We start from the raw sequence: 18,427 nt of genomic DNA, 5'->3' as shown, positions 1-18,427 counted from the left end.
GCATATGGCACATGTAGCTCCAGACTCCGGGCTCTTTCTCAGTGCTACATTACCGCTTACGTAAAAATAAGATCTCACTCAACGTAAGGCCAGTCAACAGCAAATGACAGTGGGTGCTGTGCTCTAGAGAGTAGGGAGATACTTCTGGTAAGAATCTAAGTGACCACCTGGGGATAGCGGAGCCCACACTCTACCATATTCCAGAAACTCTTTAGCCTGATAAGTTAGGGTTGCCAAGGCAAAGATCGGTCCGTTGGCCAAGGAGTGTTAGAATCTACTTTGGTGGGAGTAAAAGCCATTGTGGATTTCCACGCCCTCTTTGAGTTTACATGTTTGGCATCTTTAATTTGGTGTAAGACTTATTAATTTTGTAAGTATAAGCTAACTTTCACTTACTTCATGTGTATACATTTCATGAGTGTGTTTGAGGACTTTCTGGAACTTGTGTCTTTTAGATTTGTAGTAGTATTGAAACTAGCTAACATTTGTTGAGCACTTAGTATGTGCCGGTCACCATTCTAAGTGCTTTCTGCGGATGAACTCATTTCATCCTCTCAACAACCTTGTCGCCATTTTACAGATGGGGAATCTGAGTCCCAGAGAGGGTAAATAACTTGCTCAAGGTCATGCAGTTAGCAAGTGGAAGAGCTGGGCTGTGAACTCTGGCCACTTGGCTGTGGAAGTCTCACGCTTACTACTCCCCTATACAGACTTTGGTAGCAAAGATGCTGTCTCCTTGAAAACTGTGTCTGGGAGGTTAGGGGTATATCGCAGTTTGTGCACATGACATGGAAAGCTTAACAGCTGCTAGAGGGCATGAGACATGGCTGTGGGAGGGGGTGGCACACTGTGGTGTGCGGGAAGCCCTTGGGCCACTGCTTGGCCAGGCTGCCTCGGAGCCTGGGACCTTGGGCAAGCCGCTTACATTTTGTGAGCCTTCATTTTCTCACCTGTCAACTGGGATTAAGATGGTCTACCTCAGAGGGTTGTTGTGAGGAAATGATGAGACTATGAATACCAAAGTGGCTTGTAAGCTGGAAGGCAGCTCCTAAATTTAAGGTAATGAAGTTATCACTGTTGTTATCCTTAAGAGTAAAGGATGTAGATGATGAGGAATGACAAAGTAATCATAAGAAAGGCAGGGGCTACCCAGGCCACATCCTGTCTGCCAGCTCCCTGATGTTGGCAGCACTAACGTCTGGAGCCTCCTCAACCCATGACCCGAACTCAGAGCCCATTTCCCTGATTCTATCAGTTAGGACACCTCATTGCAAACAGCAGCTACTTTAAGCTGGAAAGAAGAAAATAGTGAATATGAGGGAGTATTCTGAGAGCAAAAGAGCTGCGAATGATGACCAGGCACAACATGAGAGCTTCTCCAGCAGAAACACTGCTATCAATGACACCAAAATCTCTGCCACTGCTGCCCCCTCAAAGAGCCACTTGGTTCTGCCCACCCTCCACTGCTCACAGAAGTTCAAGCCTCCTGTGCACAGAGCTCACTTCTGAAATCAGGTCTTGTGCAGACGAGTCTGACTGGTGGAACCCGGGTCAGTGGCTGTGCCCTGGCTGCAAGGGAGTCTGGGCATGTGAGTTTCTGGCTTCTACCTTGGCAAGAGAGGATTTACAATGTAGGAAATGCCCAAAATGTAAAAGTGGGTTTTCAAAGATTTGGGTGGCCACAGATGACACATATCTGCTATACTGGTCTAGTTCCCAACATGTGGGACCCCCAGACAGTGATTCCAGGAAATGACTTTGAGAGGAATCCACCCCAGAGGGCTCCTGGCTTGTGTGCTCGTGTCTCCAAATCTGGTGGCATAGCAGATGGCTCCTGCTCCCTCGGATGTGGGGGACAGGCTGTGGCAATGCTGCATGTGCCAGACATCCTGGGGTGTCGGCATGCAGGGCAGGGAAGTTCCAGTCAGACTGGACTGTGGGGAAGGGCATGAGGGGTGGCTGCTGCTTCAAGGTGGCCTGTCGCTGGCTTCTGCCTTTGCTGTCACCTTTGCTGTCACCATTTGAACGTCCACAGGCTCTGAGCTAGGAGCTGACACACAACCGGAATGGCTGTCCTTTGTGCATGCAAGGGGCGCTCTTTTGTCACAGGAACTAAGACCCCATCGGGAACACGCTGTAGGGAACTGACAATTACAGGTGTGCTGGAGGCAGGCTGTCAGGAGGTCTGAGTGGGCATCATGACAGCATGCATTTATGCCTAATAGGATGAGCTGGTAGGAAACAACTGGTAGGTGTCAGCTCTTCCCCTGCCCCTAGAAGGAGAGATGGACATGGTTGCTAAAGGCCCTTCAAGGAGAGATTTTACTCCACCATCCCAGAGGGGTGGAAGATAGAGGAAGGTGCTTGAGAGGGTAGAGACCAAAGCCGCTGACTCTGGGTGGGGAAGCCTCCAACTGAAAGAGGATGGGAGTCCAAGGGCTCCCGGAAGATGAGGACCTGTGCTCAGCATCCTCCCTGGGGTGGGTGGGGCCTCAGAGGGACAAGTCCTGTGATACCCTTGTGGCATCTCAGTGTACAGGATGTATAGGGCCCAGTATACTGGGGTCCCTGGTTGGCAAGAATTTCCTTGGGCTGTCTCCATATTGAAGTAGCTGCTGTCTGACTCTACAGGCTAGAAGACGGGCTGAGACCACGCAGAGAGTAGACTGAAGACCAGAGAGCCCTCCTGCAGTGCTCCCGACTGCGAGAGGCTCCAAGGCACTTGTGTATCAGTAAGGAAGCAAAGGATCCACGAAAAGATCACTCACGGTAGAGACTTGGGACCAAGTCACCGGGCTCAGGATTGGGATGGTGTGTGTTTTCCAGGGCTGCTGCAATACAGGGCCACAAACTGAGTGACTTACAACAAATTTACCATGTCATAGTTCTGGAAGCTCTGGAAATCTGACATAAAGCTGTCTGCAGAGCCCAGCTGCCTTTGAAGACACTAGGGAAGGATTTGTTCCAGGCCTTGCGGCAGCATGACTCTAGTCTTCACAAGGGGTCCTCCCTGAGTGTATGCCTCTGTGTTTTTGTAAGAACATCAGTCGTACTGGATAAGGGTTCCACCTTGCTCCACTGTGGCCTTATCTTAACATCTGCAAGGATACTCTTGCCAAATAAGGGCACGCTCTGAGGTGGGGGGCAGTCAGGATTTCAACATAGGAATTTGGGGGAACACAATTCAACCCCTAACAGATGGGTCTCACATTCTGAGTCCTGGGGCATGCGTCACATGCTCTGTCTATGAACAGCTGACTCCCATGCTGGGACTCGCCCTGTGAGACTGGGAGGACAGCACACCCCTTTCAGTGAAAGAGGCCTGGAGCGGTTCAGTGGCTGTGGCTGAGACAGTCACCTTCCATACACCCATCATGATGCCCAGATCTGTCAGCAGTCTACTTCCCGCTGTGCCCAAGGCAGGTTAAAGGGCCTCCCTGAATCTCCATGATAATAGCTGCCCCCATTACTATGTCTGAGATGAGGCACAGAGAGAGACCCCCAGCACAGGCTGGGAGCACAAAGCAGCCGTGCATGTCCAGCAGATCCTAGCTCCCTCCCCGGCCCCTCCTAGCAAGGCTCTGCATGTAGGACATCTTTCTTTGGCTTGAACTGACATCCAGTTGAGAACAGAGGTCACAGAGGGTAAAGTACCCAAGGACATGGCCCTGTCCCTCCTTCCTTCCTGTCCACTCTCCCGCATTAGCCTCCCCTCCTGCCCATTCCACCTTCTGCCCATGGGCTCCATCCCCAGCTTTCAGCCTCTTAGGTTTGTGCTGAGGATTCAGGACTGTGGCTTCAACAGATGTGTGTGGAGGGGCTGTTATGGGCATGGCGTTGTGCTAGGTGCCCAGTTTCAGTGATACCAGGGCAGGGTCTGATTGGGGGTCCAGTGGCTCCTCTCAAAGACCTTTGCCCTTGGAAAATGAGACGTGACCTCAAGTGGTGGTGGGAGAGGGGGGAGGAAATGTGGAAACTGAGCCACAGAATCTTAGAGTTGGATGAACTTTGAAACCCCCCTATTGCAGGCCCCTCTGGCCACAGATGGGGAAACTGAGGCCCAGGGAGGGGAGGTAATGTGCCAAGGTCAAATGTTGGGTGGTGCTGGGCAGTAGAAGCCAGGCCTCTGAGGGGAACAAGCTGTATTGGAACTGAAGGGGGAGGTGGCGGGGGCTTCCACGTGTCTGTGAGCTTCCTTCCCAAGGCCAGAGGGGCTTGCGTCTGCGGAAGGGGTCGCCACCACGGCTCTTGAGTGGAGGGGAGGCTGAGAGCAGAGTGGGGGAGTGAGTGAATTTGTGGGATTGTGGGAACTTAGGGCCATGCACCCGCCCCAAAGCGTGGGGCGCCTGGAGAAGGGGCGTGTGGGCAGGGGGGGTCCTGCGGGGCCCGCGCGTGGGGGCCGCGCCGGCCGGGGCGGGGTGAGTCACGGCCCGCCCGCTCCCATTGTGCGGCCCGGCGGCGGCGGCGGCGGAGGTGCGGAGCGAGGAGGTGGAGCCGCGGGGTGCGGGCTCCGGCGCCTGCGTCTGCCCCACTGGCCGGGCTCTGCGCGACGAGGGGCGGGCGGGAGCCTGGTGGCCGCGCTACGGAGCGAGCCGGGAAGGACATGGGGCGCGGCAGCCCACCCGGTCCCCGCAGGCTCCGGAGCCCCGAGGTACCGCGGGGCGGGGCGCGGCGCACCAGGCAGGGCGTGGGCCCCGGGCTGCCCCGGGCGGGCGTGGCTGGGCCTCGGAGCGCGCTCGGGCCGAGCGCGGGGATCGGCTCCGGGGTGGGGGGTGCTAGTGCGAGGATCGTGACCCCGCACTCCCTCCACCCCCCAGGGCTCCCCGCTAGGCCTCCGCAGCGGCCCCTGCTTCTCATCCGGCGCTCTGGGCCCTTGATGAGCAAGAACCACCCAAGCCGCCTCCCCGACCATGGCCAACGGAGTGATCCCGCCGCCCGGGGGCGCCTCCCCCCTTCCCCAGGTGACTGATGCGTGCGGGGGTGAAGGATCTGGGGGAAGAGGAGGAGGAGTGACCCTAAGGAGGGAGAGGCGACCTCTGGTCGACCCTGGGACACCCCTAGATTTGGGGATGGAGCTTGGCTGGGGAACATGGAAAAAGAGGGGGTCTCTGTTGGTATATTTCAGATCTGTGGCCTCCTCTCCTTGCCCAGCCCTGGGGCCTAGAGAAGGTGGTTCCTGGGATGCTGACCCAGGCTGGGATGGGGGCACAGAGGAAGGGGCTGGATGATGATGGAGACTGCTGGGTCCCCACCCCCAGCTAGGGCTTGGGGTTGGAACGGGTGTGGGGTGCTCACAGGTCGGGGGTCCTTAGGAGAGGCTGTCTCTGCCTGCAGGTCCGGGTGCCCTTGGAGGAGCCCCCTCTGGGTCCAGACGTGGAGGAGGAGGACGATGACTTGGGCAAGACCTTGGCTGTGAGCAGGTTTGGGGACCTCATCAGCAAGCCCCCGGCCTGGGACCCTGAGAAGCCCAGCCGCAGCTACAGCGAGCGGGACTTTGAGTGTGGGTAGCCTGGGGACCCCTAGTGTGGCCGCCTTCACTACCATCACTTTCATCGCCACCATCACTGCGCTCACTTCCAGCTTGGTCACCCAGTGCCGTCCTGTGCTGGACACTGCGCTGGACTCTGCTGGGCCACCATGCCATGTTAAGTCATCCTGCCTCCCTCACCCATCGCCTGTCCGCCTGCCAGGGGAGCCGGGCCCCAGACCAGGGGGATCTAGGGAGATGGGCCTGGGCCCGCCCTTGGTGACCTTCATCTTCACCCTTGTCCCTGCTCACTCTCTCTTCTCTGCCACCTTGGCTCTCCTCAGCTCCTCCAACTCTGCCTTTCCCTTTCCTGCTGTGTCACATCATCCCCCCTAGACCCTCTCATGACCTTCCCCCTCCATCACTTCCCCCCAACTCTGCCCAGCCTCACCAATGACAGGCGTGTGGACACAGGTGTTGGGGGGGGCCTGGCCCTGGAGGAAGGCCTAGGGTGCCCTTGTTTGAGGCCTTGAGCTAGAATAAGGTGTGTGTCCCTTGGGCAGGGAGGGGCCCCCTTCTGCTGCGGGGGCCCCAACCGGCTCTCCTGCACCCTCAGTTCACCGGCACACATCCCACCACACCCACCACCCGCTCTCGGCGCGCCTGCCTCCACCCCACAAGCTGCGGCGGCTGCCCCCCACCTCTGCCCGGCATACCAGGAGGAAGAGGAAGAAGGAGAAAACCTCTGCCCCACCCTCCGAGGGGACCCCTCCTATCCAGGAGGAGGGGGGAGCCGGAGCGGATGAAGAGGAGGAGGAAGAGGAGGAAGAGGAAGGGGAATCTGAGGCAGAACCTGTGGAGCCTCCACCCTCCAGGTCCCCACAGAAAGCAAAGGTAGGGCTCTGCGCCTTGGACGTGCAGAGGGGAGAGAGGAGGATGTGGGAGGGGGCCTGGATGAGGCTGGGTTGGGGGGTTAAGGGCTGAGTGGTAGGTCGGGGCTGGGGTCTAGGGCACATTCTGTTTACCTGCAGTTCTCCATTGGAAGTGACGAGGATGACAGTCCAGGCCTTGCGGGGAGGGCTGCCTTCAGCAAGCCCCTGCCCTCCGTGGGCCCATGCTCTGACAAGAGCCCCCAGCACTCGGTCAGGTACCAGCCCCAGCACCCATTCTGCAGGGCCCAGCCCAGCCCATAGCCGTGGGGCCCAAGGCTCCCGGCAGTCACCTCGATCCCAACCCTGAGGAGTGTCCCCAGCTCTGACCAGAGAGAAGAGGATGGGGGAGGGGGCTTCCCATCCACATGATTTACAAGGAGGAGAGAACGAGGGGAGAAAGAGCGCAGAGTGAAGAAGTTAGGAGTTTTTCAGGAGAGACTGGCAGACTGAAGAGGAGAAAGGGGAGAAGGCCAGACGGAGGGACCTGTGGGACAGGATGGGGAGGGACAGCCCAGGAGGGTCCTGTGTCCTGTGCTTAGGGGCCCACTTCAGGCCCTCCCCCGGCTGGGGGAAGGTAAGGGAACCCTCTAGTCTGGGCCTGTCAAGTCCAAGGCTGCCGTGTTGCCTCCCCAGCTCCCCCAGCCCCCGGGCCCGGGTCTCCCGAGTGGCTGGGGAGAAGAGCCGGCCCTGGAGCCCATCGGCCAGTTATGACCTGCGGGAGCGACTGTGCCCTGGCAGTGCCCTGGGCCACCCCGGTGGTCCGGAGCAGCAGGTGCCCACTGATGAGGCGGAGGCCCAGATGCTGGGCTCTGCGGACCTGGACGACATGAAGAGTGAGTGTGGCAGCCCCTGTGGCCCACTCCGAGCTCTCCCCCACCCAGGGCTGAGTTCCCTTTGCAGTATCCCTGTCTGCTGGAATGTGGCCAGTGACAGGGAACTCACTACCTTACCAAGCCACCTCTCTGGTTGTCAGAGCTGAGATTTTCCTTTCTGACCTCCACCCTTGGGTCCTGATTCTGTCCCCTGAGTCACCCTTAGAATAAGGCAGCTCCACTTCCCACGTCATTATATCCCCCTCCTGAAGGCCCCTCTTCTCAGGGCAAACTCTTCTTGTCCCCTGGCTCTTTAGTACCCCCAAACCAGCCCCTGAGTCTGAGCTGCTCCTCTAGGCCTGCCTTCTCTCTGTGTCAGGGCCCCTCACTCCCGTCCCACCACCCTTGGCCGGGCCTGGCTGCGATCTCGGCACATTCCTTCCATCTTATCAGTGCCCTGGTTTCTATGCCACCTGTCATCACTCGTGGGGCTCTGTGCCCAGGCCAGGGGCATCACTGATCTGCCCTCCTCCTTCTCGGAGCCACAGTGTGTGGGCGGGGTGGGGGGAGGGGAGGGCTTTGAGCTCAGTACGTCATGGAAAGTTGCCAGGGCCTGAGGACAGGGACAGGAACAATCCGATGGCAGCAGCAGCAGCAGGATGGGGGGGTCGGGGGAGGGCGTGTTTACAGGCCCAGGGTTGGGGCTGGAAGCAGCAGGGAGCAGGCTTGGGGACTAGGGAATCACAGCTGGGAGGCCTGCCACCTCTAGCCACCTCCAGCTCTGGTTGGACAGAGACCACCCCTGTCCAGGCTCCCACCTGGCAGGGGAGCCAGGGTGTGGGAAGGAGCAGGGGCTGAGGCCTTGGCAATTGCGGGAATGAGCCCGCTGGAGGAGGTCACAGAGCCCAATGGGGCGCTGAGCCCTGGGCCCGGAGACGCAGAAGGCCAGGGCCCTGGGAGGGATCCAGCCCCCAGCCCTCGAGACTCGCTGGCCTCAGAGGACTTGGAGATGTTTGTGCTGGACTTTGAGGACTGGGGCCTGTGGGAGTCCATCAGGGGCCAGCTGAGCCCCACAGCAGAGGCAGCAGCTTGTGAGTAATGGGGTCGGCCTTTCCCCAGCTGCCGGCCTGGGGAGGGGCAGCAGGCCAAGGGAGAGAAGCCCTGCCCGAGTCTGCTGGGCTGCATACCCACGGGATGGGGACATGGGTGCCAAGAGGGTCACAGGGAAAGTGTTGGAGGCTAAGTGCCTGGGGACTTGGTGTCAGTCATGGGCCCCAGAGCAGGGGCAGTGGCCATAGCAGATGCTAGAGGGTCTGGTTGGGGCTGTGGACTGAGTTAGGCTCTGCCTTTTTATTGCATCTTGGCCAGTGGTCCCTGTGTGACTTTGGGCTGGTCCCCCTTTCTGAGCTTCATTCACTCTTCTTGTCAATGAAATGGCCATGTTGGATTATGCAGTCCCATTGGTGTGGCCCCCTGGTGACTGTGGCCATCACCAGTTAGACAGGTTGGGCAGAGCAGGGGGCTGGAGAGGCTGGGCCATGGCCTTGAGGCCCCAACCAGACCTCTGGGACTGTCAAGCCCACCTTCTCCACAGGTCACCGGCTGGAGGACAACCCTGGAGTGCGCCGGCACTTAGTGAAGAAGCCGTCCCGGACCCAGGGCGGGAGGAGCAGCCCCAGTGGCCTGGCCCCCATCCTGCGCAGGAAGAAGAAGAAGAAGAAGCTGGACCGGAGGCCTCACGAGGTCCAGGACGCTGGGGGGTGGGCCAGTGGCTTCCTCACACCCCTTGGCCCGGAGCCCCCTTCTCCCCTCCTCCCAGCCTGGCCCCATTGCAATGTCCCCCACGCCCGCCTGTCCCACCTGGCGCCCCCCAGGCCCTCACCCTTGGCACCCACCGCAGGTGTTTGTGGAGCTGAACGAGCTGATGCTGGACCGCAGCCAGGAGCCCCACTGGCGGGAGACTGCCCGATGGATCAAGTTTGAGGAGGACGTGGAGGAGGAGACCGAGCGCTGGGGGAAGCCCCACGTGGCCTCGCTCTCCTTCCGCAGCCTTCTTGAGCTCAGGAGGACCATCGCCCACGGTAGGGCCCTCAGGCCTGGCCTGGGCTGCACACCTTCAGGGCCGCAGAGCTCAGCCTGTGGCAGGCTGCTCAGCTCCCGGGGACTATTCCAGATCCAGCCGCCCCCTGGGAACCGTGGAGTCCAGTTGCCTAAGCAGCCCAGAAGCTCTGAAGGGCAGGGCTGTGCACTGGCACCTAGTACTGGCCCTGGCACGTGTGGGCGCTCAGCACACATTGAGTAAATGAACAAATGACTTCCCCTTCCTTGGCGAGGTGGGGCCGTGCCCCCGCTCTATGCTCTGTTCTCGTCCCTCTCTCCCTGGCTGGCCTTGGCAGTGGGGAGCCGTGTATCTGCCTGGTGCATTGGGGCGCTTTGCTCACCCGGCATGTTTGCCTGGCCCTGGGGGGCAGGGCAGCATGGAGGACTGTGCCCCTCCCCCGACTGTGCCCCTAGGAGCTGCCCTCCTGGATCTGGAGCAAACCACTCTGCCAGGCATCGCGCACCTCGTGGTGGAGACCATGATCGTGTCCGACCAGATCCGGCCAGAGGACAGGGCCAGCGTCCTGCGTACCCTGCTACTGAAACACAGGTGCCGGGGTGGGGCACCCAGGAGGGGCCTGCCTGGTTCAGCTGCCCTTCCAGGAGCACCACCTCTGCTGAGTGGCTCCCAGCCTCTGCTTCAATAGTGACGGGGGGCTCATTTCTCTCCCACCTTCAACAGCTCCGATCACTAGAAAGTTCTTTCTTACACTGAAGCAGAAGGGATAGAGGTCTTGACCCTCCACTGTCACCTCCTCATGACCTCTATCTACCACGGGCCTCTCCTCCTAACCCACCTTGCCCTGCTCTTCTCCTCTCTAGCCATCCCAACGATGACAAGGACAACAGCTTCTTTCCCCGAAACCCATCGAGCTCCAGTGTGAACTCAGTCCTGGGGAATCATCACCCAGCCCCCAGCCACGGCCCTGACGGCGTGGTGCCTACCATGGCTGACGACCTGGGGGAGCCAGCCCCGCTCTGGCCCCATGACCCCGATGCCAAGGAGGTTAGTGGCCTTGCTGACTTGGGTCGGGGGACTGAGTGGGCATCCGGTTTTAGTCAAGGTCCTGGATGACTTTATTCAGTGGTCTGGAAGGTGGGATGCCTGGCACGTGCTGGGCACGTGGGGGTCCTATAGGACACAGGGGAGGTGTGAATGCCATGGTGGGGCAGACCCTTGTGGGGCATCTAAACACCAAGATGAGGCCGAGGTGGTAGTGGGGGGCATAGAGGAGGGGTCCAGATCTCGAGCTCGTCCCTCCCAATGTGGGGCTACGATACCGACAGCCTGACCAGGCTGGGGGAGAGCAGGGCCCGATCCAGGTCTGGAGCAGGGGCGGGAGGGCCTGCCACGGCCTCCAGTCTGGGTCCCAGCCCTATTCCAGTTCTGCGTCCTCAGAAGCCCCTGCACATGCCGGGGGGAGACGGTCACCGGGGGAAAAGCCTGAAGCTGCTGGAGAAGATCCCTGAAGATGCCGAGGCCACCGTTGTCCTTGTGGGTGAGGAGGGCCGGGCGCTGGGGCAGGGTCTGCGGAGTGTGTGCCTCTGCTGGTGGCCTGCTCGTCTGGAGCTCTGGCCTGGAGGCTGCCTCTTCCATCTCCAGCCAGGCCCCTGCCTTGCCCTGCTCTCCCTCACAACCTGTCGTATCCCCAGCCCTTTCTTTCCCAGTCCCCTGCCTGCTTCCTGTCCAGAGTTCTGTGGTCTTGGATTGATGCTAGTCCATATAGCACCATTGCTAGAATTAGAAAAAAGCAATCCTTCTTTAATACCCTTCATTTCTGTCTGTTGGTAAATTGTAATACGTACATAAACACATACTTAAATCCCTTTAGATAGGGATTTCCTTGTGCAGTGCACAAGCTGCTTAACTGTTCATGATAGCCCCAGACATCCCTGGGGTCCTCTAGAGCCTGGCTTGACTGCTCCCCTGTGCCCAGTGCCCTATGTCTTGCTCTTTCTGCAGGCTGTGTGCCTTTCTTGGAGCAGCCGGCGGCAGCCTTCGTGCGGCTGAGTGAGGCTGTGCTCTTGGAGTCTGTGCTTGAGGTTCCTGTGCCCGTCCGCTTCCTCTTCGTGATGCTGGGGCCCAGCCACACCAGCACCGACTATCACGAGCTCGGCCGCTCCATCGCCACCCTTATGTCTGACAAGGTTGGACTTGGGCTGTGCTCTCTAGGCCTGTTTCCCTGCACCCTGCTTGTTCCCTGTCCCTCTCATTGCCCACAGTGGTGCCCAGGGAGGCGCGGGTGCTAGGGACCCCCTCTGGGTGGAGGCCCTGCCCTGGGGGGTGGTGGGGAGCTGTTGGCCCAGGGGAGAAGAGGGAGCCTTGGGCTGGGGCTGTGGGTGACATGGGGGGTGGAGAAGCCCAGACCCCAAGCTTTGGATGTAACATAAGACTTGAACGGGAGGGCCGGATATGCTGGTCTTTGCTGTGGCTCCTCCTGGGATTGGACAGGAGGGTCATCTAGCCAGGGGCAATGTTCAAAAGATTTATCAACCTATAGGTGTGGGCACTGTCCAATCAGAAGGTTCTGGAGGCACCTGTTATGCCCGGTGTTACCCTTTAGTTTCTGTATGGGAAAAGGTCTGGAGTCTTCTGGGGCACAAAGGGCATCCTGGGGTTCAGGACAGTGGCTGCTTGTGGGCCTGCAGGAAAGTGTCAGCATTTTGACCACCTATCATGCTGGGCTGCACCGGTATATATGGCTGAACGTCCACCCTGCCTCTAGCTCTGTGACCCGACACCTCCTCCCTGAAGCCCTCTGCCCAGAGCCTCCCTCGTTCCATCCCTGAGAGTCGTGGCCCTTCTGTTGCCCCCAGCTGTTTCATGAGGCTGCCTACCAAGCCGATGACCGTCAGGACCTCCTGAGTGCCATCAGCGAGTTCCTGGACGGCAGCATCGTGATCCCCCCGTCCGAGGTGGAGGGCCGTGACCTGCTGCGCTCCGTGGCTGCCTTCCAGCGCGAGCTGCTGAGAAAGCGGCGGGAGCGCGAACAGACCAAAGTTGAGATGACCACCCAGGGCGGCTATGCAGCTCCTGGGAAAGGTCAGACCCTTTGGGGCCAAGTCCCCCCAACACACACACACTCCCCCATCCCAGGCCCTAAGGCTGTGACCCTGGCCCCGTCCTGACTCCCCAAGTCCTTTGTGTGTTGCTGCATCCTTGACCCTGGGTCTCAGCACCGTGTCCCAGGCTGTAGGGGGCTGAGCCCGGGGCTTCTGTGAAGTAGGGAGGGTCGTGTTCCAGCAGCCTCTTGTTCCCCCAGAGCTGTCTTTGGAGTTGGGGGGCTCTGAGGCGACCCCTGAAGATGACCCCCTGCTGCGGACGGGCTCAGTGTTTGGGGGGCTTGTGCGGGATGTGAGGCGCCGGTACCCGCACTACCCCAGCGACCTGCGGGACGCCCTGCACTCCCAGTGCGTGGCCGCCGTACTCTTCATCTACTTCGCGGCCCTCAGCCCTGCCATCACCTTTGGGGGGCTGCTAGGTGAGGCGCAAGGGCTCGGGGAGTTGAGGGGCTCCTGCGGTCAGTCTGGGGGCCCAGTGTCACCTGCAGAGTTTCTGGGTGAGGGTGTCCCGGTGATCACCTCAGGGGGCCAGTGGTTAGAGGGGCTAGGGAAGGTGTGAACACTCAGGGAGCTGCTGGGGCAGGAGATCTCAGGATCATTTTTGGGGGGCTACAAGTGAGAGGAGGTGGGAGAGGTGCAAGGGGTGGGGGACCCTGTGATCGCCTTGGGGGTTAGTGGGGAGGGGCTGGGAGGAGTAGGGTGGGGAGAGGGCCCATCTTGCTCTGGGGGGCTGCTCTGCTCTCACTGGGGGCCCCAGGATGAGGAAGGGGGCAGATAGAGCCATCCTGCTGGCTTGCCCGCTCCAGGAGAGAAGACCGAGGGGCTGATGGGCGTGTCTGAGCTGATCGTGTCAACGGCTGTGCTCGGTGTCCTCTTCTCACTGCTGGGGGCCCAGCCGCTGCTTGTGGTCGGCTTCTCGGGGCCACTGCTTGTCTTCGAGGAAGCCTTCTTCAAGGTGAAGCCCTGCCCTGCCCAGCCCTCCTGCCCTGAGCTCTTCCTTGCCCAGGGGATGGGTCCCTGCAGTCGCCCCCGACCCATCTCCCCATCGGAGTTCACCGCTGCCCATCCCACAGGGCACGGACCCCAGGGCAGACCGCCCGTGGGTAACCACCCCCTCCCCGCCTCCAGTTCTGCCGAGCCCAGGACCTGGAGTACCTCACTGGCCGGGTGTGGGTTGGCCTCTGGCTGGTGGTCTTTGTCCTTGCCCTGGTGGCCGCCGAAGGCAGCTTCCTGGTCCGCTACATCTCGCCTTTCACCCAGGAGATCTTTGCCTTCCTCATCTCACTCATTTTCATCTACGAGACCTTCCACAAGCTCTACAAGGTGGAGGGTCCAGAGGGTCTTGGGGTGGGCGAGATGGGGGCTGGGAGGGAGAGGTGTGGAATATCGGGGTGGAGGGGACAAGGAGGGGGCTTGGCTGGGTGTGGGTGTTGGGGGTTGGGGACAGCCCGGGCCAGGTCTGAGCTGAAGGGAAGGGGTCAAGGCCCAGAGGGCACCAGGCCAAGGCCCCAGGCACCTGGGTGGAGGTGTGGAGATGAGGACACACCTGCACAGGTATGTGATGGAGTTGGGGGTGCTGTCAGTGCTGAACTGTCAGAGTTGGTGTTGGGGGTCCTTGGGTCACCTTTCGTAGAGGGCTATGTGTGTGTGTGTGTGTGTGTGTGTGTGTGGTGTAGCTGGATATCTGTGTGTCACTGTTGCCTGTTCAGGTATGTGAGGGCCACCCCCCCCCCCCACAGACGTATCGATGATGATGGTGCAGTCGGGTCACTTGCCCAGGTGAGTGCTAAGGCGACCTTGTTACCCACACACAGGTGTTCACAGAGCACCCACTGCTGCCGTTCTACCCCCCAGAGGGGGCCCCGGAGGGAGCGTTGGAGGCTGGTCCGGAGCTGAATGGCAGTGCCCTGCCCCCCACTGAGGGACCGCGGGGCCCGAGGAACCAGCCCAATACGGCTCTGCTGTCCCTGATCCTCATGCTCGGGACCTTCTTCATCGCCTTCTTCCTGCGCAAGTTCAGGAACAGCCGCTTCCTGGGTGGCAAGGTGCGTGGCTCCGGGCGTGGAGCCCCCATGGGTCCCGAGTCCTGCTGTCACTGCCGGCTCTGCTCACAGAGAGGCTGCTCCCTCCCCGGCAGCCCGTGGGCCAGAACCACATCTGGGCAGCCCCCACTGGAGAGAGGCCTCCTCCCAGGGTCTTCTCGCTCCGCTTAGAGAGTCTAATTAAGACAAGAACACCCTCCCAGGCTGCTCTGGCACCCTGGTGGGGGGCAGTTTGAGAGGCTGGTGGGGGGCCTTCTGGCTCCAGCTTGGGCCAGGAAGGGTTGGGGGTGGCAAGTCCCCTGTGAGTCTGCTGACCTCGCCTCCTTGCCCTGACCGGGCGCACTCAAGGCTCGCCGCATCATCGGGGATTTTGGCATCCCCATCTCCATCCTGGTGATGGTCCTGGTGGATTACTCCATCACAGACACCTACACACAGGTGAGTGAGCCCAAGCCCGTGGCAGCGGGTTCTTCCCCCAGGGCCAGAAGCGGGAGCCCACGAAATCAAGATCAGGGCAGGAATCCGGCTCTCCTAGTGGAGTGGCCATGCTGGGGGTTCCCAGCTGAGGGGCTCCTCTGGGAGTCTGAGCCACCTGTGATCCCGAGTGAAGAATCCAGGAGGAGCAGGTGTGGGGCTGGGGGCAGAATGACAGGTCTCCCTGCAACAGGTGCCCTGAAGCTCAGGGGCTCAGGGGGAAGGCGCTCATTTCCCTGCCCTCTATCAGACCCCTGTAGGGACAGTGAGGTTTTGAAGGATGCAAAACTAATTTTTCCCGAACCTATTCACACCCAAATCCCCCAAAGTCCTGGTCCTGGGGACACAGCGTGGTGGGAGCAGCTGCTGCAGGGGCTCCCTAGTGTGGGGAGGCTTTGTCCCTGAGCCCAGTCTTCCTTCCTGCCTGCAGAAGCTGACAGTGCCCACGGGGCTCTCAGTGACCTCTCCCGATAAGCGCACATGGTTCATCCCACCCCTGGGCAGTGCCCGTCCTTTCCCGCCCTGGATGATGGTGGCAGCCGCTGTCCCTGCCCTCCTGGTCCTCATCTTGATCTTCATGGAGACCCAGATCACGGCGTGAGAGGGCTGGGGGCGGGGAGGCTGGCTCCCTGGCTCCTTGGCTTGGTTCCAGGGTGACAGCAGGGAAGTCATTATTAGTATGGGGGTGCTGGGTGGGCGGGAGCCTGCTGCAGGCCTTGAGGAAGGATAGGTGTGTTGGGGAAGGAGCTGGGGGAGGAGCGGAGGGCAGTGGGGTGGGGCACGGGCATGGTCTCCCTGTGCTGGGTTGACATGGTGTATGTCTGTCGCTGCCACCGTTTGCAGGGTGGCTCTTGACAGTCCTCAGAACTCTCTGGCAGTGTTTCTCTCACCCAGGGATGCTCACATGCGTCTGTCTCATTTTGGTTAAACCACAAGAACGTGGTGAGATCTGGCATCTGGCTTTTGTGGTGCTTTAAATATTCACAGTATGAGAATCTGGCTCAAATTTGCTTCAATGTGAGAACTTCAATTTGGGAACTTAAAAGAGGAAGCTGGCAGGCCCTGGGAGAACTGTTGGCTGGGTATCCTCCCCCAGCCCCCACCACCCCATCCCCGAATGTGTGCCTGTCCCTGTGCCTGTCCTGCCGCCGGCCACCCCACCACCCACCTTATCCCTGCAGGCTCATCGTCAGCCAGAAGGCGCGGAGGCTGCTCAAAGGCTCCGGCTTCCACCTGGACCTGCTTCTGATTGGCTCCCTGGGGGGGCTCTGTGGGCTGTTTGGGTTGCCCTGGCTCACAGCCGCCACTGTCCGCTCAGTCACCCACGTCAATGCGCTGACGGTGATGCGCACTGCCATCGCACCTGGCGAAAAGCCCCAGATCCAGGAGGTGCGGGAGCAACGGGTCACCGGGGTGCTCATTGCCAGCCTCGTGGGTGAGAGCCCGGCCTCCGGCTGCACACCTGGTGTCTGGGACCCCACAGCCCTAGATCCTCTCTCCATCCCAAGCTTGACCCAGGTCCCTTCTGAATCCCCCAGCGTGTCAGGTCTAGTTTTCGCTCTGACCCCCAAACCTACTTCTTTCCTGAGCCCTTTCCTGCTCTGTCCGGCTCCCTCTTCTCTTGTTCATGGGGATGAGGCCAAGCTGATCAGTCTGATGGGTCCGTGTCCCCCCACCACCAGGCCTGTCCATCCTTACAGAGGCTGCCTGAGGGGGCAGGTGGGCCTGTGTCACCTCCTCCAGGGCTGTCCATCCTCATGGGGGCTGCCCAGGGGTTCAGGTGGGTCTGTGTCACCTCTCCAGGCCTGTCCATTGTCATGGGGGCTGTGCTGCGTCGGATCCCATTGGCCGTGCTCTTTGGGATCTTCCTGTACATGGGGATCACATCGCTGTCTGGGATCCAGCTGTCCCAGCGTCTGTTGCTCATCCTCATGCCAGCAAAACACCATCCTGAGCAGCCCTATGTGACCAAGGTAAGGCCAGGAAGCATGGAGATGGGGTGATGATGTAATGGGGAGGGGACCCAGAGGGGTCCCTGGGCCAGAGGTGGACAGGAAGAATATGAAGAATTAAGTTGGGACCTGGGGAGCCAAGGTCCCAAAGATGTGGGTGGGAGCTGGGGTGCTGTGTGGTGAGGCTGGGTGGCCGTTTCCCCAGGTGAAGACGTGGCGGATGCACCTGTTCACCTGCATCCAGCTGGGCTGCATCGCATTGCTCTGGGTGGTCAAGTCCACGGCGGCCTCACTCGCCTTTCCCTTCCTGCTGCTGCTCACTGTGCCTCTGAGGCATTGCCTTCTGCCCCGGTTCTTCCAGGACAGGGAGCTGCAGGCGGTAAGGGGTGGTGGCTTGTGGCAGCAGGATTGGGGCGGATGGGCACTGGGTTTCAGTCTCTGCTGGGCCATCTGCTAGTCATGTGACCTTAGGCAAGTTATTTCACCTTCTAAAATCTTATTTTCATTTGTATGATGGGGGCAATAATATATTCTACCTTATAGGTGTGTCGGGGGGATTACGCATCCAGGTAAAGGGCTTAGGGTGATGGCGTGGTACAAGAGGAAGCACAGGGCTGCTGCAGACAGCTGTGCAGGTTGTATCCTGACCAAAAGGGAGTGAGGTGGCACTGAAACCCACCCTGAGCCCTGTTTTTGTCAGCTTGGGAAAAGACATCTTTTTGCAATTTATCCATACTCAAACATGGTATACAAAGGTAGCGCAGCAACTAGAAATTGCTGTAGGAAAGAGCTTCATATGTGGTAGCTGCTCATTATTAATGTTATTATTAAGCCAGATGTATGGAGGGTGACTTGAAGGTTTTGGCCAAGGGAAATGCTCCCCTGGGGTCATAGTTGCTGCATACAGGGAGGGCTGCTGGTCAGAGGAGGAATCTGGGAACAGGAGGGGATGAGTCCACTTCCCTGCCACTGCCAACGTTCTGTTCCCTTCTGCAGCTGGACTCGGAAGACGCTGAACCAAACTTCGATGAGGATGGCCAGGATGAGTACAACGAACTGCACATGCCCGTGTGATCCTTGAAGATGGTGCCCCTTAGAGACCCCAACACCTTAGGGATCAACTCCTGAGCCCCAGGCAGAGCCCAGCCCCAGGGCCAGGGGGCTCCTCATGACCCAGAGATGTGCCTGGAACCACTTCTGATGCCACGGCTAGAGCGGTCCCCTGACTTCTGCCCCGGGCATTGACCTCGTCTAACCTTTCACAGACCAGACCGGCACAGGCTTTCAGCTCATTATAACCACACTCCTTGTCGTGTGTCTGCCTCACTTTCTTGGTTCCATCTCTGGTTTCTCAGGGCATACTTACCCATTGGAATTGGAAGAATTCTATTTTCAGGGTCATCAAAACCAGGGAGAGGTTTGAGTCAAGGAAAGAGTCCTTGGGGGAAAGAGAGAATCAGGACCACAGAAGGTCAGAGCTGGGCCTTATCATCCACCGCCCCTCCCACCCCCTTGAGTACAGCTTCAGGGCCCGGACACTCAAGGTCTGCTCAAGGTCATGTGCCAGCTAATCTAGACCCTGCTT

The 18,427-nt window shown here is 59.7% G+C and overlaps 1 protein-coding gene across 2 annotated transcripts; it reads left to right on the top strand.

Moving 5' to 3' along the window:
* The first annotated feature begins 4,534 nt into the window (after positions 1-4,534).
* Positions 4,535-18,154, top strand: SLC4A3 (solute carrier family 4 member 3). 2 transcript variants are annotated; one of them, XM_069466891.1, is made up of 23 exons: positions 4,535-4,651; positions 4,818-4,961; positions 5,335-5,500; positions 6,084-6,361; positions 6,499-6,614; positions 7,033-7,232; positions 8,806-8,954; positions 9,112-9,292; positions 9,726-9,861; positions 10,134-10,317; positions 10,711-10,810; positions 11,275-11,459; positions 12,129-12,354; positions 12,575-12,793; positions 13,181-13,329; positions 13,503-13,697; positions 14,189-14,419; positions 14,765-14,854; positions 15,321-15,487; positions 16,072-16,325; positions 16,694-16,863; positions 17,048-17,221; positions 17,839-18,154. In XM_069466891.1, the coding sequence occupies exons 2-23, from the start codon at positions 4,911-4,913 to the stop codon at positions 17,914-17,916; spliced, it is 3,699 nt and encodes a 1,232-aa protein (XP_069322992.1). In that variant the 5' UTR covers positions 4,535-4,651; positions 4,818-4,910; the 3' UTR covers positions 17,917-18,154. The 2 variants fall into 2 exon arrangements, with proteins under 2 accessions (XP_069322992.1, XP_069322991.1); XM_069466890.1 differs by lacking the exon at positions 4,535-4,651 and having other exon boundaries at positions 4,911-4,961; positions 6,952-7,232; positions 17,839-18,054.
* The last annotated feature ends 273 nt before the right edge of the window (positions 18,155-18,427 follow it).

This window comes from Eulemur rufifrons, chromosome 1 (genome assembly GCF_041146395.1).
Source record: "Eulemur rufifrons isolate Redbay chromosome 1, OSU_ERuf_1, whole genome shotgun sequence".
Lineage (NCBI taxonomy): Eukaryota > Metazoa > Chordata > Mammalia > Primates > Lemuridae > Eulemur > Eulemur rufifrons.
This window is presented reverse-complemented; position numbering and strand designations above follow the sequence as displayed.